The sequence below is a fragment of the Acinonyx jubatus genome, chromosome E2 (assembly GCF_027475565.1).
Source record: "Acinonyx jubatus isolate Ajub_Pintada_27869175 chromosome E2, VMU_Ajub_asm_v1.0, whole genome shotgun sequence".
Lineage (NCBI taxonomy): Eukaryota > Metazoa > Chordata > Mammalia > Carnivora > Felidae > Acinonyx > Acinonyx jubatus.
Window position 1 is genome coordinate 9,565,163 of NC_069396.1, and position 20,309 is coordinate 9,585,471.

General features: G+C 45.5%; 1 protein-coding gene across 1 annotated transcript in view; it reads right to left on the bottom strand.

The window, feature by feature from the left end:
• Nucleotides 1-20,309, bottom strand: part of WWOX (WW domain containing oxidoreductase) — a 308,278-nt gene that overhangs the window by 51,010 nt on the left and 236,959 nt on the right. Inside the window, exon 6 of the mRNA XM_027076510.2 lies at nt 6,188-6,276. Coding sequence (XP_026932311.2) covers nt 6,188-6,276 — 89 coding nt within the window. The remainder of the gene's footprint in view (nt 1-6,187; nt 6,277-20,309) is intronic.

A 20,309-nucleotide genomic window follows, 5' to 3' on the forward strand; every position in this document is an offset into this window, starting at 1 on the left:
GATCTGGAAAGTAAGGCCCAGAGACGCCAAGAGTTTGCCCAAGACCACACAGCTAGTATATAGTAGAGCTGGGATTTAAATCTAAGTTCAGTTGAGCCACAAAATTCTACTCTTTCCACACCAGGGGTTAGCACACTATGGCCCCTACACAAATCTGGCCCATCACCTGTTCCTCTAAATAAAGTTTTATTGGAACACAATCATGCTCACCCACTGAAATATTGTCCATGGCTTCTTTCACACTACAGAAGCAGAGCTGGGTAACTGCAAGAGATCTTACAGCCTGAAAAATATAAAATGCTTACTCTCTGGCCGTTTATGTAAGAGATTGCTGACCCCTACACTACACTATACTACTTGCAGTTAGTGTTTTCATTTAAATTTTTTTTAATGTTTGAGAGAGAAAGAGAGAGGGAGTGAGCATGAGCAGGGGAGAGGCAGAGACAGAGAGAGGGCGACACAGAACCTGAAGCAGGGTCTATGCTCTGAGCTGTCAGCACAGAACTCAAAGCAGGGCTCAAACCCACAAACTGTGAGATCATGACCTAAGTTGAAGTCGGACGCTCAACTGACTGAGCCACCCAGGTGCCCCATTTAATAAGAAATGACAGTATATAAAATGCTTTTGAAATTTTTGAAGAATTATATAAAAAGATGCTTAGAGAATTAAATTTGAGAAGGCAAAGAATTTCCTTACCAGGGACTCATTCTTCCCTGATATCCCTAGATACAGTAAATGCTTCACAATATAAATTTTCAACATCCTAAGATGGAAAATGTATGGGATGGGAAAAAATTAACTTGTAGCCTTTTTAAATTTTTCCTTAAAAAGTCATAATTAAGATCTAGATTTAGAGAGTTCATTATAGCAAAATCTGCCTCTCCTTTTTTCTTTTCTTTTAGATTTCATACTGGGAAGAAAAGCAATACAATCCTTGGTTGGGCAAACCAGAAATGGATTTCTCATGTTGAGCAAAGAGTAAAAAGAGTAATGCAGATATGTCGGCTAAAACATTATTCTTAAAATTGAGCTGAGGAGAAAAAGAAAGATTAAGCTGTAATTTACACATCGGTCCTTGGGGTAATTTATCCCTCAAAATGTAGAATTTATTTATAATTTATGGCCCACCCATTTCCATAGAAAGATTTGAGATGGCAAAATTTGGAATAAGAATCCAAGAATATTATATCTGGGATTAGTAGATTCAAATTCTGAAAGCAATTTAGTAAAAAGTAAAAATAAGTAACTTTGTTCAAGACCGTCCCCCTCAAATGTTTAAAAAATAAAGAACAGAAAACTGTTCTCTTAGCACTTTTTTTTAAAATGTCACTATTCTGTATTATTTTCTAAATGAAACAAAGTCTACTTTCCTTAAACTATACTGGAGACAGAAAGCTGAGAAGGAAGTGTAGAAATCCATGCTCGAAAATATAGTTCTAGAAACCTTCAGAATTGTGTATATTATTTTAATATGAACTATCGATTTCAATTAATTTCCAGAACAAATCAAAACCCTTGGTCAATAGCGTAAGAGCTGATTGGTACCTGGGATCCCAGCCAAGAATTTCCTAGATTAGGTGCCATTACTAACTCTTAAAATTTCAGGATTGGAATCGAGGTGTCCATTATTTCAGGAGTATCTGGAACTCAAACGTTATAATATCTTGTGAAAAACAAAAAACAAAAAAAAAACTACAGAGCTCCGAGGTCCAGCAGCTGGTGAAAATACGCACTTTTCAGTAAGCCAAGCAGCTAGAAACTAGGAATGAAAATGCGTCACAGCAGCACAAACAACCAACTATCGTGGCAGAGCTCATTCCAGAAAATGCCAATATTGGGTCTGAATGATTAGTAAAGGTCCCAGCTCTTCGTACTCTGACGGATGCCTCCGCCTGCCAGGCGGCGTGGAGCCTGGCTGCTTTCCAGGATTGCAGCTTAAACAAAATTTCCTTCAAAATTCAGTTTGGTTGGGACTTACCACAGGCTTTGGCTTGGAACTTTCCAGTAATGCCCAACATAATTCGACCTGAGACACACTGGCCGACCACCACCACCACTAACTCTGGGGAGAACTGTCTGGAAGCAGGAGGAGGATTCCGGGCCTGACCACCCAGAAGACTGAGTAAAGAATAACAGAAGGAATGAATGCAAATGGAGGTGAGCAGAGGAACGGAGCGGTCAGGGCGTGCTGAGCCCAGGAAAGCTGGCATTGGCAAGTAGCCATGTCTGTCCTCTCCATGGTAGACTATGCTGTCCCTATGCAGCACTCTTGCCCCAGAATTAAAGAGGCACCGGACCAAGCCACTAGAGTTACCTACACTTCACAAGAAACTTGGGAGACAAAAGAACAAAAGAACACGATAAGCGGCACCACAGGGATGTAGTCACTGACGTAAAGAACACAGAAAACTCTAGAGGACAACCCTGTCCCTTAACCAAGTAAGTTGCATTAATTAAAAGAAGGTTTTTTTGAGGGGAAACCTATAAAGTGCATTCACTTAGTTTGAACAAACAACTGATCTAAACAAACCGAAAGAGAGAGAATAGATTGGTCGCCTGGGTGGCTCATTCGGTTGAGTGTTCGACTTCAGCTCAGGTCATGATCTCTCGGTTCACCCACTAGCCCTGTGTCGGGCTCTGTGCTGACAGCTCAGAGCCTGGAGCCCCCTTTGCATTCTGTGTCTCCCTCTCTTTCTGCCCCACCCTGACTCATGCTCTATCTCTCAAAAACAAGTAAGACATTTTAAAAACATTAAAAAAAAAAAGAAAGAAAGAGAGAAAATAAAAATGTTTCTTGGTTTTAATGGTTTTAAGCTGCTAGCTTTTCGAGCAACTTCTTACTCAGATACATCCCAGTACAGGAATCCGTACTAAAAGGTGGGACTGAGTGAGTCATGAGACATAGCAAGAAGGAGAGTTGTAGATTCAGACACACTTGGGCTCACACTGCGGATCCACCACTGGCTGCAGCTGGAAACCTGATCTAACCTCTCTGTGAAAGGCTGGAGCCTTTCCATTCGTAAACTACAGACAAAGGTGACTAATGCCTAGGGTTGTAGTAAAGAGAGAATACACGTGTAGGTGCTTAGCGCCTTGCCTTGCACAGAGTAATCAACAAGCCGACTAGCAGCTATGATTGTATATAATCATCAGTAGCGCTCATTCTAAGAGTGCCTCCCACCACCATCTCCACCCCTCACCCACCCCCCACCCCTGCAAAGAAGCAGATCTCCGCAGAGATCCCGGAGGAGGCTGAATCCACATCTCCTGGTCGAAGGCAGAGGGAGGGCGGACCCGCAGGACGACGGACGGCATCTTTCACCAGCGTTTCGGCTGAGCATCTGTTTCTAGCTTTCTCTGCGTTGGGTTGCACAATACACTACCTCTCCCGGGGCGGGGAGGCTCGCGTGAGCTGGAGCAGGATCCGGGGGGAACTCGCACGGGAGCAAGGAGCCTGACCGTGTTGCTGGTGTGCCCAAGCGCCTGAAAACGTTACGGTAGATGAGGGTGTCCAACGGAATTGCGACGCGAGGGTTTTTTTTCTCTCCTCAGTCCAACGGCGCCAAGAGGAGGCTGGTTCTGAACCGGCAGCCTTTCTTTCACTTGTCATTATGTTTTACACACAAGGAGATTTTAATGTCTGAAGATGGGCGGTGATGAGAAGGAGGAGGCTACACGTGTTTTTTGGCAGCCTAGTCACCAGTACTTAAATTCACTTCTGACAGCGCTCGGAATCTAAAGCCCTGTAAGTACCAAGCTGTCATCTGCCTTTCCAGAAGAGACTTCGCCCTGGCGGTGTTTCAAAAGTAAAATCACTCACTTTTTATGCATATTTTCGCCACCACAATATTGCTCTAAGCCGTGTGAAAGACTGCATCTCGAGAGACGTATAAAAAGAGGTTTGCGGTACCGGGTTTTGCTAAAAAGGAAAATCGCCTTCGTTTCTGAACCCAGAAGGACAAAAATTCAGCCATTTGCCAAAATCTGGGATTAGAGCAAAAGAGGTGCATCTGAGGGCGGGGGGACTACAAAAGGCAGCTGAACGTGAGGATGTCTGAACTACTTTAACTGACGGTCCTGTTAGGACTTGGACGGCGGTCCCATTATGTAATAGCTGGCGTGCCTCAGCACCGCTCGGATCCAACGAGGAAGCCGAAGGAGGCAGCCTGTGCGAGCCTCTGCCAGAGCCTCTCCGTGTCAGGGACAGCGTGACAGTCAGAAGCGGACGGAAGTCCCACGGCTGCACCTGACCCGCCAAGTGACCCTGCGAGAGCCACTCCCCACCTCTGATCTCAGTTTCCACCGCAAGTCAAGCAGAAGACAGGACCGCGCGGTGGGTGAGGGGAGGCCCAGAGTGACGGCCGCAGGGGCCCTCCGCCCCTCCTGCTTCCCAGCCGCGGGCCCCCCTTAACCAGCCTTTCGCGTCCAGTCGCGCTCCCCTTGTCCGTGTAACAGACTAGGAGCCAGCGGTCAGGGAGAAAATGCGCAGGAAGGTTCTTGACACGTGGCCCACAACGCATGCTCGATAAATGAGTGGCTACTGCTCGCTGTTGCTGCTGGGACTACTGCTATCCTTGCAAACAACCACAGAAGTAACAGGTTGAGGAGTTAGCCATTCAGCAACAAAACTGCTTGCTGGCACCTGAGGTTTACGGCTCATCTGAGGTGAAGTGGGCTTCTCGCGGCCCCCGCTGCCTTCCCAGAGCCCAGAAGAGGGGCCGGGGCCCTGGAGGCACTCACTGAATGTGTGTTAAGAGAACAAGCAAGTGGAGACATGAGTGGAGGAGGTAGACACGAGCAATCGTCTTAAGAGGGACTGGGGCACACCGGACCTGACGTCCTCCGGAAAACACCAGCGAGGGCCAGCAGCCAGCAACTGCCAAACAGGGCACAGAACAGGCACGGCAGACTCAGCCAGGTCTGCGGGCTTGGTGGGGACGTGACCCAGCTGTTCTGTGAGTGCGGGGCCTGCATTTACGGGGATGGAGCCACTCCGCCACCAACTCCAACTCTGTGTGTCAGCCTCAAGGACTCAGGCCACTTGCCAGCTCCCGAAAGGGCTTGGGAGAACAGACTTCCTGGCAGTGTGAAAGAGCAGAGTGAGAAACTGAGGCAGACTCAACAGGGGCTGGCCACAGGCCAGCACCTTTGGAATATCTGCTTTCAAATGCCTCCGCCTACATCCGTCATCTGCTTGGAGAACTAGAAAACCACTGACTGCTTCCCAACAGAGCCTAACCCAAAGACAACGGGTCATTTGTCAGCCTTCTCCAAATTTGGTCATTCTGGGGCCACTTGTGGAACTATCGTACCCTTGGCACTATGTAAACTGTCATTAACTTAACCCTCGTGTCCAAATCAATGCACTAAAAAAAAAAAAAAAAAAAAATTAAATGCAGTTATTTTTTTAATGAAATTTAAACCACTGTGTCAAACGAGAAACCACTACTGGTGGCCCTCCATGTGAGGGAACCATAAAAATAAACCCTTGGGAACAAAATATCGTAATTAAAACTGAGCTAGCCTCCATTGCTTTCCCCAGCTCCGGGTCTGAGGGCCGCTGTGTCTCTGATAGAAAGGGAGGCCAGCATGTGGTGGCATGAATGCTCGCCAGCCCTGAGCTAAGGCTTCCTCCTTCGGGCGTGTTGAAAGACTATAAACAAGAAGGAGAGGAAGGAGCGAGTTTCTCACGACGTGAGTCCATGTGTCGGAGCCACGTTCACGCGCCACGTAAGCTCACTGCACACGTGGATGCGGTGGAACCTTCTCACGCTCTCGATTCTCGGCCCCCTTGCGGTACTGGGTAACTGAGGCTACTCGTTCCCGGATGCAATTAAAACACGCTTTTCCTCGATCCCGAGACGCACTGCCAAAATGTCTGTAATCAGGATGCATCCTACAATCGGCTGGCTTTTATTAGCCACTTTAACTAGTGCTTCAACAGTGTCTTTCCATTTTTATTGGGGGGAGCTGTTATTAAACTGAAGGCACATCTCATAATGAGGGTGACTCAAGAAGTCAAGAAAATATGGGACACCCTAACGGGGCCAATATAAATGAGCCTGCAGTCTGGATGCCAAGACAACACAACAGCCTTGTGCTTGCGTTCTCCCAATTGTGTTCATCTGATAAAGACATTACAATAGCAAGATATTATGATCTATAACCCTCCACTGAAACACTCACACATTCTTGGCCTTGAACGCTTGAGCAAAATGCTGCACGCTACGGAGCAGAGCGAGGTCCAGGGTCATTGCTTCTACCTTGGCTTTGTGCTGGAATGAGAGAAAATAAAAAAGAAATGATAAATAACAGCAAGTTTAGTTCATGGTATCAAGTTACAGTAAATGTGTTATGGAACATGTCGGAATTCCCCTGTTTAATATTAGACGCCCAGAGAGAATATAAATCATCGGAATGAATGGAAGAACAGGGCTTTTACTGCCAAGTTTGGGAGGATGTGAGGCTGGGAATCCGCTAAAACCACAGGCTGGGGATTGTGCTGTTTCACTCAGCGCACAGAAGACGCTCCAAAGGGTCTTCAGGCTCACACATCTCCTCTCCATCTGTGTCCTAAAAAAAAAAAACTATGAAAATAGGGGAACGCCAGGACAAAGCCTGGCTCGTGCAAGAATTCAGTAGATGACATTTTAATCTCAAAAGCTGCCATCGGGGCTCTGGAATGATTCCATCGAGCCTGCATCAGAAACTAAAGACGATTCATTTCTAGAAAATACAAAAGCAGGCAAAACTCATTTATTCCAGTGGACCCTGAGTGACCCAGGTCCCGAAGAGCCCTCTGGTTTAGCAACCCAGAAAACTACAGCTGGGTGGGCGCATGCAGATAGTAAGAGTGGCTGCTGTCTCTCCAGGGCGGACTCTGCACCGGGCGTTACTTGCATCATCTCGTTTCTTCCCTGGAACAACAGAGTGGGTTACACTCTCCCCGTTTTACATGTGGCCCCTTGTAAGAGATCACAGAGCTCACAAAGGTGGGGGGCAAGGGTTCACCACAGTCTGACGCCGAAGCCCTCGTTCCCTCTTTGCCGGAGACTAGAAGGCCTGGAGCCTCAGGATTTGAAGCAATCGTGCTCCACTAGACAGCATCCTAACACATTTCTGGAAAGCTCAGGGTTGCCTCTCAGCCTCCCCAGTGTTTATGGGGCACTCCCCACTTGTGAGTCTGGCTGGGCTGCAGCGTATGAGATTAAATATAGCCACTTCTTTTTTCATAGTTTATTTATTTTGGAGGGGGGGGGAGAGAGAATCCCAAGCAGGCTCCACACCGTCACATGGATCCCGACGTGGGGCTCAAACTTGTGAACCGTGAGATAATGACCTGAGTCACAACCAAGAGTCAGATGTTTAACTGGCTGTGCCACCCAGGCACCCCTAAATACTATCACTTGTTAGACCTATCTCCTCCAAAGGATGCACAGCCAAGAATGTAGGGGCCACCTGCTCATTCAGGTAAGGAAAGTCCCAGGAAACAAATGGTGAGCCTGGGAGTTTTGGTCTAGACTATGCTGCTAGTGACAGTGAGACTAGTAGCGTAACAAGCTACTTCCGATACTATGAATGGGGATGCGATGGCACAGTGGAGAACGTCCTCCACCTCAGCCGTCTTATCAGGGAGAGACACAATCTGTGCTGAGGTGCTTAGCGTATCTGTGCCCATTGATCTTGGCCGCCTAAGTCCTGGGCTGTAACCCAGCCTCGAACAATAAGCATCAGGCACGGGAAGCCGGGAGGCCAACTGACTTGGGGCCATTTAATATTCCTGAGGGTCAGTTTCCTCATTTGTAAAAGGTGAACATTAACTACCTTCTCACCGACTTGTGAGAAGAAGTATAAAACACCTAACATCCAGCTTGGAAGACAGAAGGGATTTAATAAACTTTATGAGAAGGAGAGAAGACGTCTGCCGTGCCAAATTCCTTCCCTGACGCGAGTCTGTGACTAACGGTGGTGCGGGTGCACTCCAGTGCAGCGTGGTGGATAAAATGACGCTCTCAAGAAGACCGCATGGAACCAGCTCGCTGTGACATCCTGGAGGATCCAGGTCATGTGTACTCACAGAGCCCAGTTTTAGGGAGATGGGTGTACGGTGATTAAATGACGTCCCCAAACCCAAAAGCACACAGGCAGCAAAAGCAAGCTGGCCAACGTAGATGTACGTTCCTGGGACAACAGTGGCAGAGGCACAAACATGCCGATTTGGGAAGGAGGAGGACAAGCATTTGACCTGAGCCAGGAAGAGGGAAGGTGCCAACGCGTGGGTGTTAAGAGTCTCCTAAGATCACTGGGGCGCCAGAGGGGCTCAGTCGGTTGGGTGTTCGACTCGATTCAGCTCAGGTCATGGTCTCGCGTTTTGTGAATTCGAGCCCCACATCCACCGCCCCCTCAAAAATAAATAAACATTACACAAAAAGTTTCCTAAGATTAGAGAATAGTGGGGCTGGGGGATCCACAGTGATTGAGGCCACACCCCTCGTTCTATAGACAAGGAAAGCGCCAGCGGCAGAAATGAGCGCACACGAGTGAGGCTGTAGCCTGTGGACAGCTTGGGCCTCCTGGCCAGGAGAAAAACCCCGCTCGCTTTCTGTCTACACAGCTGGTGTGTCTGATGACTGAAATCTCTTGGGAGAACCAAGCCTGACAATGGCTAGCTTTTATTCCCCATAGGTTCTTATGCTTCATAGATGCTGGACCACCCAATTTGACATTAACAGTTAGCAGATACAGTGGCCTTTCACCTCATCCGAACCCCTCTGGCTCCAGCCTCACCACTTAGAACATTCACTTAGAATCTTAGACAACTCTGAATGTATCACAAGAGGAAAGTCAAATATTCATTTTGTTGGGGAAGGGGTGGTGAGGAAGGACACTGTTCCTCTCAGCCAAGCCCCTTAGGGACACCCCAAGGGATGTGCAGGTAACGTATCATAAAAATGCATATAAATATTTCCTTCATACAACAGGGGAAACATTCCCAGGTGGTGACCCCAAAGCAATATCCCAACAAAAATGATGGCTCAGCCGAGTGGGACAGTATACCCTTCTGTGTGTGTAACTTACAACTGGTGAATTATCTTTTGGTTCCCCCCCCCCAACCTCCACTCTAAAATAAAGTACTGAGCTGCCACTACCAATAAGAACAAAATCAGAACATACACACCCAGAGGGAACAAGGGGTCACAAGCCATCGAGTAGTTCAACAGACTAATCCACAGGCTGTGGGTTACTAGGCTCCTGGGGACAGTGATTCAAGTCCACACACTATTACTCAGGTAATTCTCCTGCCCCCGGCATCAGGTTTCCGGTTTCTGCTACTGACCCTGAGAAATGCAAACTGCGGGCAATCTTGTAAGCTCCGGGAAGAGAAAACACATCTTGCAGAATTAGGGAGGGTGGATGTGTTTGTGTGGGGGGTGGGGGGTAGGGGGTGGGGGGGTTGCTCTTCTGATTGTCCAACAAACCTAGCAACGTTATAGAAGTGTTTTTCCGGGGACATGCTCTAACGGGGAAGGCAGGGGCTGAGACACCGCAAAGAGAACCCATTTCTGAGGCATAAACTGCTGATTGTTAGGTGAGGCAAGCTTTCTGCCAAGTTTGGACGTGAACCTGGGACTGACCACAATTCACGTTCTTGGTTTAACTCGTGAACTTTCTGTTGTTGTTGTTGTTGTTGTTGTTGTTAACTTTGACTTGGAAATAGCTACGGACTGACAAGAAGCGGCAAAAATAGCACCAAGAGTGCCCACAGAGCCATCTCCCAGCACCCCCAATGGGGCTGTCTTAGCCACGTCTATAGTACACGGGTACAACCGGAAAACGGACCATGGCACGACACAGTTCATTACAGCACAGACATCACCAGGATTTCACCAGTTTGGGGATGCACTCACTTTCTTTTATTGGGAATATCTTGGTGAATAATTCTATGACACTTGCTTCTCTGTATAGATTCATATAACAATCACCACATTCAAGACACAGAACTGTTCCACCACCACTAAGGAACCGGTGGGTTTTGTTTTTTTTTTTTTTTATTAAGAGGTGTTAAATTAGCATACGCCATCTAGAACATAAAAACCCGAGGCCTTGTTTGGCCTCAGTCTGCTCTTTGGATTGGCAAAACATGCACATATACAAAGCCCCAGCTTAAAACCCCTTTGTAGTTTAGAATGGCCAATGAAATATGGCCCAAGTCCCTTAGGATGGTTCACACAAGTGGCTTCGGATAAATCAGGATGCACTTCGCTATCCTTACGGAACAGCTCCCAAGCCTCAATGTCTTTAAACAGCCGAGGATTCCCACTCGCCCATACTTCACGCCCATCCCAGGCAGATGGGGCCTCCACCTTCGGCAACATCACTCGCTTCTACAGCGTGGGGAAGAGAATGGGACAAACTGCACACGGAAGCAGTGCAGATGTCACTTCTGCTCATATTTTATTGGCGGAGCAAGTCATGTGGGCTACACTTAGCTTCAGAAGGTGCAACCTTCCATGTGCCCAAGAGCACACAGAGAAATATACATATGGAAGAAACAGAAATATGGAACGAAAACCGGTAATGACTAACACACATTTAATGACTTTGCCCTCTCCAGGGTTATTTCACTTCCCACTTCCCACGTCCTACTTTCATTAATTACAGAAAAAATTCAGAAAAGACAGATGGATATGGACAAACAAAAAACAACCTCTCTAATTCCACCAACTCTAAAATGAACTGCTAGCCTTCCATAGGTCCCTCCCTTCTTCCCAGCCATCTGGATAGATAGATCCATCCATCTATCCATCCACCCAACCACCCATTCACCCGCCCAGCACTGCTTAACAGGAAGAACTTCATATTAAGAGCTTTGAGTCTTAAAATGGTATAAAATGCCTCTCTCAACCCTTCCCCAAATCCTTACTCTTCTCTCTAATCGCACCAGTACACAATCTTCTCATCTCAGGCAGAATGAGAATGTAAATTTATTTTAAATTATGTATACAGATGCTGGTACCCATCATTTTAAAAACAGAACCGCACAGGTGGCATCCACACATGAAGCATCAGGCAACTTCTAAGTAGCTCAGAAGCCCACCTGCTCCTGACCCCCCAGGCTCAGCCAGAAAGACGCAGTAATTAAGCATCCCACATGCTCTTCCTCCATTTCCCTGGGGCCCAAGGACATTTGCTGGTGGCACAGTCCACTGACACCCTCAATAGGCCAAGTGCCCTTGGTCTATCCTTTTTTGAGTTGCACAGTGGGTCTGAGTGATTCGAGAGTCTGTGAGTGCCAAGCCAAAGGGATTGTGTGCTGTTGTTATGCAAGAGTGATCTCTCATATCACTTTATGACTATAAATTAGCCAAGTGTGACTCAGATGTCATACCGCCTGAAACCAAAGGAACCATACGGAGATCACGCGGTATTTAAATGGACAAGTGGGGAAACGTCATCCACAGCAGAGACAGCAGAGACAGCAGAGCCAGGCTGACCTGGAGCCCCAGCCCGGCGTGACCACAGCACTGGCAGTGTGACTTTGGAGCTGCTCTCAGGCTCCAGTGCCTTGTTTGAAAATAGGCATTGGCCTTGTGTGATTAGAGTAAAGATGAGATATGCTGTATATATAAGGCCTGGGGCACATACATAATAACTATTACAACCATTATTTGGAGGGCCACTGCTCAAACGTGGTACCCACTGGTTTTCAATAGTAAAGTATATTACGGGTGCCTGGGTGGCTCAGTCAGTTGAGCATCCAACTCTTGATTCTGGCTCAGGTCATGGTCTCACGGTTCATGAGTTCAAGCCCCGCACTGGGCTCTGTGCTGACAGTGTGGAGCCTGTGTGGGAGTCTCTCTCTCCTCCTCTCTTTCTGCCCTTTCCCTGCTCATGCTTGCTCTCTCTCTCTCTCTCTCTCTCTCTCTCTCTCAAAATAAATAAATAAACTTAAAAAAATAATAAAGTACATGAGTAATTGTGGTTTCCCTTCTGTACTTCATAAAATTAATATAAGCAGCTCCGAGAGAGTTTGAATAGCAATTCTGCAATGGAGGATCATACAGGACCCCAAAACAGGAGGAAAGGGACTCACTGAATCCCCCTGAGGCCATGATAACCCAGTTTCCAAATTCAATGATTGGTGTGAACCTAAAAGATGCTGGTGAAGGCCACGGACTCCAGCTTTACTGCCTGGGTCTGAATTCCGGGTCTAGCGCTGACCAGATACGTAAGTTACATCTCCCATTTATGCCTCTATAAAATGGAAATCATGATAGCACCTACCTTACCAGGAAATGAGGTAATGTATGTAAAGCACTTGGAATGGTGCCTGATTACTGGACATGTATTCTATAACTGTTAGCAATGAATGCCCTTATTGTGTGTTTTTTGCTGTCGTTTTCACCGTTATCATCACTGCGGTCACCATGATCACTACCATCATCACCATCATTATAACCATCATCACTCCCACCACCATCGGCACCAAATCGCTTCATTCTTCACTGAAAGGACTGAATGGGACATAACAGGCCAACAAGAGGGATCTCAGAATGTTGGTCATATGAGTCCTTGACCCACAGCACCCCCATCCCTACCTATCCCCAACCCAATGTGGGCAGTTTTCACCCACCACCATTTCATAGATGTAGAAACTGAAGTTCAGAAAGCTCTTGAGCAACTTGACCCAGATAACAGTGCCAGAAACAGGTTCACACCAAGCCATGATTTTAATCACTGTTCTATACTCCAAAATGCCCATACGACCCACCTGTCCTCTCCCCCTCAGCCGTGTTACTCCCCAGAGGCCCTCAAATCAAGGCCAACACCAGGAAACCACCAAATCCGTTGGTCAACATTAACAGCAACAACATTCACAAGCATGAATCCATTCATTCATTCGCTAACTCTGCCTCTAAAATAAATGTATATTTCACGGATTCCACTTCCTTTACTTCTTTTCTTCTTCCCCCCATCATTGCAACATGTAAGAGGAAAGGTATCACCCATAATTTACTTACCACCAATGGAAGAACAAAAAAGGTAATAACAGCTCATGGCACTAAGCCTTTTAAAAATGTATATACATAATTCAAGTGGCCAAGCATACTTACAAAAAGAAACTTTTACTTAAAAGTCATCATTGGGGCACCTAAGTGGATCAGTCGGTTAATCGTCTGACTCTTGATCTCGGCTCAGGTCATGATCTCACGGTTTGTGAGATCGAGCCCCGCACCAGGCTCTGCACTCATGGTGCGGAGCCTGCCTGGATTTCTGTCTCTCCTTCTCTCTGCCCTTACCTGACCTGTGCTCACTCTCTCTCTTTCTCTCAAAATAAATAAACATAAAAAAATGTTTAAAACATCATTAGTCATAAAGGCCTATGAATTAGCTGGGAGTATATCAACGTGTTTGCCCCACTGTCTGACTTCTCCTTGTAGTGAACCCAGAGTATTTGGCATGGGAACCAAGACCCATTGGGCATTATGGAGCGTGCGCAGTGAAATCAACTAAGTATACTTCAGAATGGTCTCATCTAGTATGTGACCCTTGCTTCTTCCACTCAGCTTGACACACACACCTTTGACACAATCATAGGGAAGCAGCAGGTGAGACAGCTCTTCATTGTGTATTTGAGGACACTACCTCTGCGTTGGCCAAGAGGAGGAGTACCCAGGACAGTTGTTGGAGGTGGAAGGATGGAGAAACCCAGATGTGCTAAGCGGGCACAGGGAGCCCAGCCTCTGGTACGCCCAGAGGGAATTCTCCCTCATCAGTGGAGACTCATCACATGCAATGGCAGATACGAGATTTACTATTTAAGGGCAATTAGCTACTGTGTATCTTCACTTGAAGATGCCGATCTGTGTGGATCTGATGGGCATGTGCTTACTACCCATTTCTTACACTGATAGAAGAGTTAATTTCTGTGTTTTCCTTAAAAAAAAATCTAATTTACATATATTCATTAATTATAAAATCCAAAAAAATAAGGAGCATCTATGGTATGCCTGACATTTATTTTTCATTTAATAGTAATGTGAAGAATCTTTTAGAGTGTATATCATTCCCCCATTTTACAGACCAGAAAACAGAAGCTGATAAAGGTTGAAAGCGGCACAGCTAGTGAGACACAGACCCAGATTTCCAACTGAGATATGGCCACTTCCAAAGCTCAAACCCTTGCTGGAAACCACACTGCACTGCACCCCTGTCGCCAAAGTCGTCACCATGGAACACCGAGAAGCTATAAAGAAATTAACATCATCGATATATTCTTATTTGTGTCTATTTTATATCCCATTTATTTTATGCATTTAGAATTTATAAGAGAAGCCTATTGCTGGAGGAGAAAATGTAACCAAGGCAATAATCTACATTCAGAGCTTATTGCTAATGGCATCCTGCAAATTCTAATCCAATGGGCCTTAATTGCATTATGCTGATGTCTCTCACCCTTCCACTTTACATACCCTCAGTCCTGATTTTATGTTCTGAAGCCTTAAATAGGAGTTGTCACATTTACAACAGCAAGAGACACTGGTGCTGAGCATATTATTGACATGGCATTATTCACTCAACTACAATACAGACCTAACTAAACTGGTTTAATAATTCATCAATATCCTATGTGGGACTTCAGAGCACTAATCTCTCCAGTATTATTTAAGTGATGTTAATGGTGCCAAGGAATGGCAGCATCTTCCCCGGAAAACGCGCCAGCGCACAGATATTGTGTCTCCTTTCAGATCTGGTACCTTTCACTCAAACAACCATCATGAATACATCTGATGGGGCATTTGCCCAATCTTGGCCAAGCCTAAACATGAAGAGGATGCACCGATAAATGCTCTATCTGATAGGGCCCCCAAGGGGAAATGAGAGTTAGAGAGTCTCCTTTATGGCTCTAAACACTGCACCGGTCTATATGCCACTGTGCATTTAACAAGAAAAATAGTCCTTAGACCACATTCTGCATCTCAAAATAGGAAACCGAACCAAAAACCATTCCTAGGCACAGCCTTGGATTTTTTGTGAAGCCTTGAGGGACAGGGGCTGAGTTTGTCATTCCTAACCTTCAGATCAACCATCAGCATCCCCCCCCCCCACTCCAAAGCCCTCATGAGCATCTCCTAACCCCGCCCTCCCACCTGCAAAAATACACAAACATCCCTAATAAGAAAATCATGACAACTCTTTCTTCATTATACACAGGTCAAAAACGTTGTCTGGTGTGGCTGGAACTCAATTTATAAAATAACTGTATCAATATCTATAGGTAATTGTGAGGCTGATTCAAGAAGAAATTGCACTGGGTAACAGCTTATTTAATTTGGTGTAGGAGTTACGTGCCGCGTAAAGCAAAACTATTAAAAATGCTTAGACAGTAATTGGCAATATTTTGCGCTCGGGATAAAAAATGCTTATCTTGCCAGAAACTAACAAGAGAGTGAAAATATTCGAAAACCTTCCAATTTCCCTCCGTGCGATGCGTTCACTTTGCAGCTTAAAAACAGTTTAAGGAAGGACAGCAATGGCACAGGAGTTTGGCAGTCAACATGATTGTGCATTTATGCCTTACTATTGAAGAAAGAGCCTTTTTTCATAGTGAATTTTTCATTCTAATGTAAGTGATGATTTACGTTAACTATAGGTAAAGCATGGTTACATTTTCCTGAAGGATTGCAGGCGAGTAAAGAGTAGTACAATAAGTTGAAGCATAAAAGCTTTCTCTGTCATAATATTTATTATAATGGCATATAAAATAGCTGAAATAAATAATAGATGCCTGAAGGTAAATTCATATGATAAAGAATCCTTCAGCAGACACCATTACTTTTGACTGGTCTAGTTTTATACACAGTTGAAGACTCTTAATAAACAGACCCTATATCTTATGTAAGTACTGGAAACATCAAAGATGTGCTTAAAAGGCAACATACTGGACATGAGCTAATTTACTGTATAATTATATTCTCAACAGGAACAGTCTATATATTTTGCATATTTAGTAGCTGTGTTCTTAATGAAACTTGTTAAGCACCGGAACCCCCTATATGGGGGAAGCTGCTGATGAAAGAAGTATCCGTTCCCCCCCCCACCCCAACGACTCCCAGATTCAGAAAGAGGTGCAGAGCAGAAAATAGAGATCTGGGGCCCGCTGAGTATCTGGTGGCAAGTCAAGAGTGGGGAGGTAAAGTGAACGGAAAGAGGAAAGGAAGATGCGTCTGCTCTGCTTTAGAGGATTCTGGATTCCACATGACGGTCGCATGGAGCTGGGAGGACCTCAGATGCAGAGACGGGATCTTTGTGAGAACCGCTGGCATGGGGAATCCACACAGGGCTCAGCCGGCGTCCAGCTCAAAGGGTCCCAACTAAGGGCATCCCCCCCGCCCCCCACCAAGGGATGTCTGCCAAGGTCTGGAGAATTTCTGGTTGCCTCAGCTCGTTGGAGGGGCGTACCGGCATCTAACGGGGAGAGGCTAGGGATACCACTACACATCCTATGATGCACAGGTCGCCCCTGACAAGTGGCCCCAGATGTCACCAGTGCCAGCTTGCAGGTGTGAGCATGGTGCGAGAAGCTCTGATTAACTCTAAGTGTTCTTCAGCTATTTAAATGTATCACGGGTTTTGTAAAAATAAAACGGGCTCCCTGATGAAAGTATAAATAACACACAAGTGGATAACGTATACAGTGAAAACGTCTCCCAAATCCCGTCGCCGCAAGATAAACACAGAGACAGCCTGATGCACATCCTTCCCGAATAGAATTTCTACACGTGAATACTTGGTGCACCTAAGTTTCCCTACAAACATAGCATTGAGGCTCATGCATTATCTTACAATCTTGTTTTTCCCAACTAACACAAAAATGGATATATCTATTATTTTTTTATATTTACTTATTTTTGAGAGAGACAGAGACAGAGTACTATCAGCAGAGGGGCAGAGAGAGAGGGTGACACAGAATCTGAAACAGGCTCCAGGCTCTGAGCTATCAGCACAGAGCCTGACATGGGGCTTGAACGCCACAACAACAAGATCATGACCTGAGCAGAAGTCAGATGCTCAACCGACAGAACCACCTAGGCGCCCCATTTTTTTTAATGTTTATTTATTTTTGAGACAGAGAGAGAGAGAGAGAGAGAAACGTGAGTGGGGGAGGAGCAAAGAGAGAGGAAGACGCAGAATCCAAAGCAGGCTCCAGGCTCTGAGCTATCAGCACAGAGTCCAACGCAGGGCTCTTAACCTCACTTAACCAACTGAGCCACCCAGGCTCCCCTGGATATATCTTAATAGAGCTCTGGTCCCAACTTATGCCAACCAGTATGTTTAGGCCATTGTAGGGGGTGCTCAATCATTTATTAAAAGCCAATCCCCTTAGGAGGACTCAGCCCTCCACATCCTTCACTGGCTTTATGAACTTATTACTTAAATTCTCAGTGTCTAATGTTCCCTGTCGGTAAAAATGGAAATTATAGAAGACCCTCCTCATTCAGGATTGCTGTATGGATACAGTGAGACATATCCATGGAAAGCATCTTAAGCGGATGCTCTGGAAATGTTACCCATTTTTCTTGTTGTAATGAGTATTATTTTAGGTCCTTTCTGGGATTTTTTGTCACTAAAAGCAATGCTGTAATACCTATACTTTGCAACATGTGAATGGTTTCTGTAGGATAAATTCCTCAAAGTAGACTTGTGAGGGGCGCCTGGGTGACTCAGTCGGTTAAGCGTCCGACTTCGGCTCAGGTCATGATCTCGCGGTTCGTGAGTTCAAGCCCCGCGTCGGGCTCTGTGCTGATGGCTCAGAGCCTGGAGCCTGTTTCAGATTCTGTGTCTCCCTCTCTCTCTGACCCTCCCCCGTTCATGCTCTGTCTCTCTCTGTCTCAAAAATAAATAAACGTTAAAAAAAATTTAAAAAAAAAGTAGACTTGTGAGATCAAGAGATGCCCACATTTTATTTTAATTTGGGTAGACGTGGCCGGGTGTCCTCCAGAAAGGTTACAGCAATTTCCATTCCCAAGAACATTGCAGGAGACTATGAAAGAAAATCCAAACAACCAATAATTCACACTGACATTTATAGTAAATTAAAATGCAAAGTTTTATATCTCTATTTCAAATACCTGTACGCAGCAAATGACACAGAGTAGGTTTTTGAGACAGGCTTTAACTGAGGAAATGAATGAACGAATAATGCACCACTAGACTTGGGACAAATTCAGAGGCAGAGATAAAAGTCGGCCAGGGATATTAGCAGGAACAGCTTTCCCTAAGCCAGTTGGGAAGCCAGCAATTTCTCCTGGTGCTCCATGCTGGCAGACCAAGGGCTTGCCTCTCAGAAGTTGGCCACACTCCTGGATGATGGATATGAACTCGGTATGCAAAGCAGGCAGTAAACATGTAACAGTATCATCGTGCCTGAGAAGTGACCACGACAGTTATTTTTAATTTATAGATGAATCCAAAGGGAGAAATCTTTCAGAGGTTCTACAGAAGCATGGCAAGATATTCAACAGATAATATGGAAAAGATAACACACACACACACACACACACACACACACACACACACCCCTCAGAGAAAAACGAGGTATCCCGCTTAAAGCGGCATGTGCCTAAGCAGACTTTTCTAGGTCCAACCAAAATACCTATAAAGGCAGAAACAGATGAGAACACACACAAAAGACAAGTCGCAGTCAAATTATCCCCAAATGCTGTGCATCTTTCAACTTAACTGCAGGACCAAATAAATTACACTTTAAAAAGACTTGGACAAAGAACTGAAACAACGATAACAAGGAAGATAGTTTTTTAAAGGAGGAAGATTTCTCTGAGTCATTATATCATGTATAGTCTGGTTAACATAAGAGAGACATGAAATAGCTTTACCCTTTATAAGAAAAAAAATGTAGATATGTATGTGAAAATTTCAAGAGAAAGAAAGAAAAAAAGAAAGGAAAAGAAAGAAAAAGAAAGAAGGAGGGAGGGAAGGAGGAAGGAAGGAAATCCCAGTTCCGCCAGCTACTAATTATATGATTCTTTTTAACATTTATTTATTTTTGAGAGAGACAGAGACAGACTGGGGGGGGGGGGGGGGGTGGAGAGGCAGAGAGACAGGGTGACACAGAATCCGAAGCAGGCTCCAGGCTCTGAGCTGTCAGCACAGAGCCCGACGCAGGGCTCAAACCCATGGAATGGTGAGATCATGAGCTGAGCTAAAGTCAGATGCCCAAGTGACTGAGCCACCCAGGCACCCCAATATGATTTTTTTAAATCAGATTTAGCTCCCAAACCAGCAGCACGGGGGGAAATGATGCATGGGGATCAATCCAAAAAAGTGTTGAAAAAGAATTAAATATAATAACAAAAGAAAACACTTGGTAGAGAGGAAACATGAAATGCAATTCAGAAATGAGTACCAATGTAGCCATAATCACAAGCAATATAAGTATACTTAAGTTCACACAGTAAGGTAGAAACCAACAGACTAGAATTTAAAAATCACCTCCAGGTTGTATAATGAAGATACACCGCAGACAGAGAGAACTGGGGTCCCTCAAACTAGCTTTCCCCTTTCCCCAGCCTGGGGTGTGCTGGGCAGGGAAAGCCACTGTCTCCCAGCCTGCGTGAAGGTGGCTGGGGAATCCAGGCTTCTATCAAAGGCCTGAAAAATGGAAGAGTGTGTAACTCCTGAGCTGTTCCTTTTAGGAATTAGGTTGCCAGTCTTTGCTTTCTCCTTCCTAAGACAAATGTAGATCATGATGATTTCCCAGGGGCAAGGGGAGCGTAGGGGAAAGAAGCTGGGATATTTATTCACTAAACAGACAACAGCCACCTGTCAATCAGGGACACCATGTGGATCTGTGTCATACATCAGAAACCATTTGGTAAAACTGTTCTGTTACACCTTAAAAGACTGATCAAGTACCTGGAGCTCAAAAGAAGAGCCAGAATGTCCATGTGGACTGCTCTGTGCTCCTTCTACCAAGACATTACAAGAAACACATGTGCACAGGGAAGAATCTTCGGGCTGGCAAGCAGCAATGAAATCAGGCACATCAGAGAGTTGGAAAAAAAAATGGATTCTGGAGCCCAAATAGCATAAAATGAGCCTGAAAAAGTCTTTGAGACACAAAAGCCATTACGACTTCTGAATTAATTCAAAAAAACGCGGCCCAAGAGGATGTATCGGGTTAATGATACTGCTTGTCCACTGAAGCCTGTTACTTGGGATGGTTTCAGGGTAGTTGCTATCGAGGAGAAACAGGGAGAGAGAAAAGGAGAGAGAGAGAGAGAGA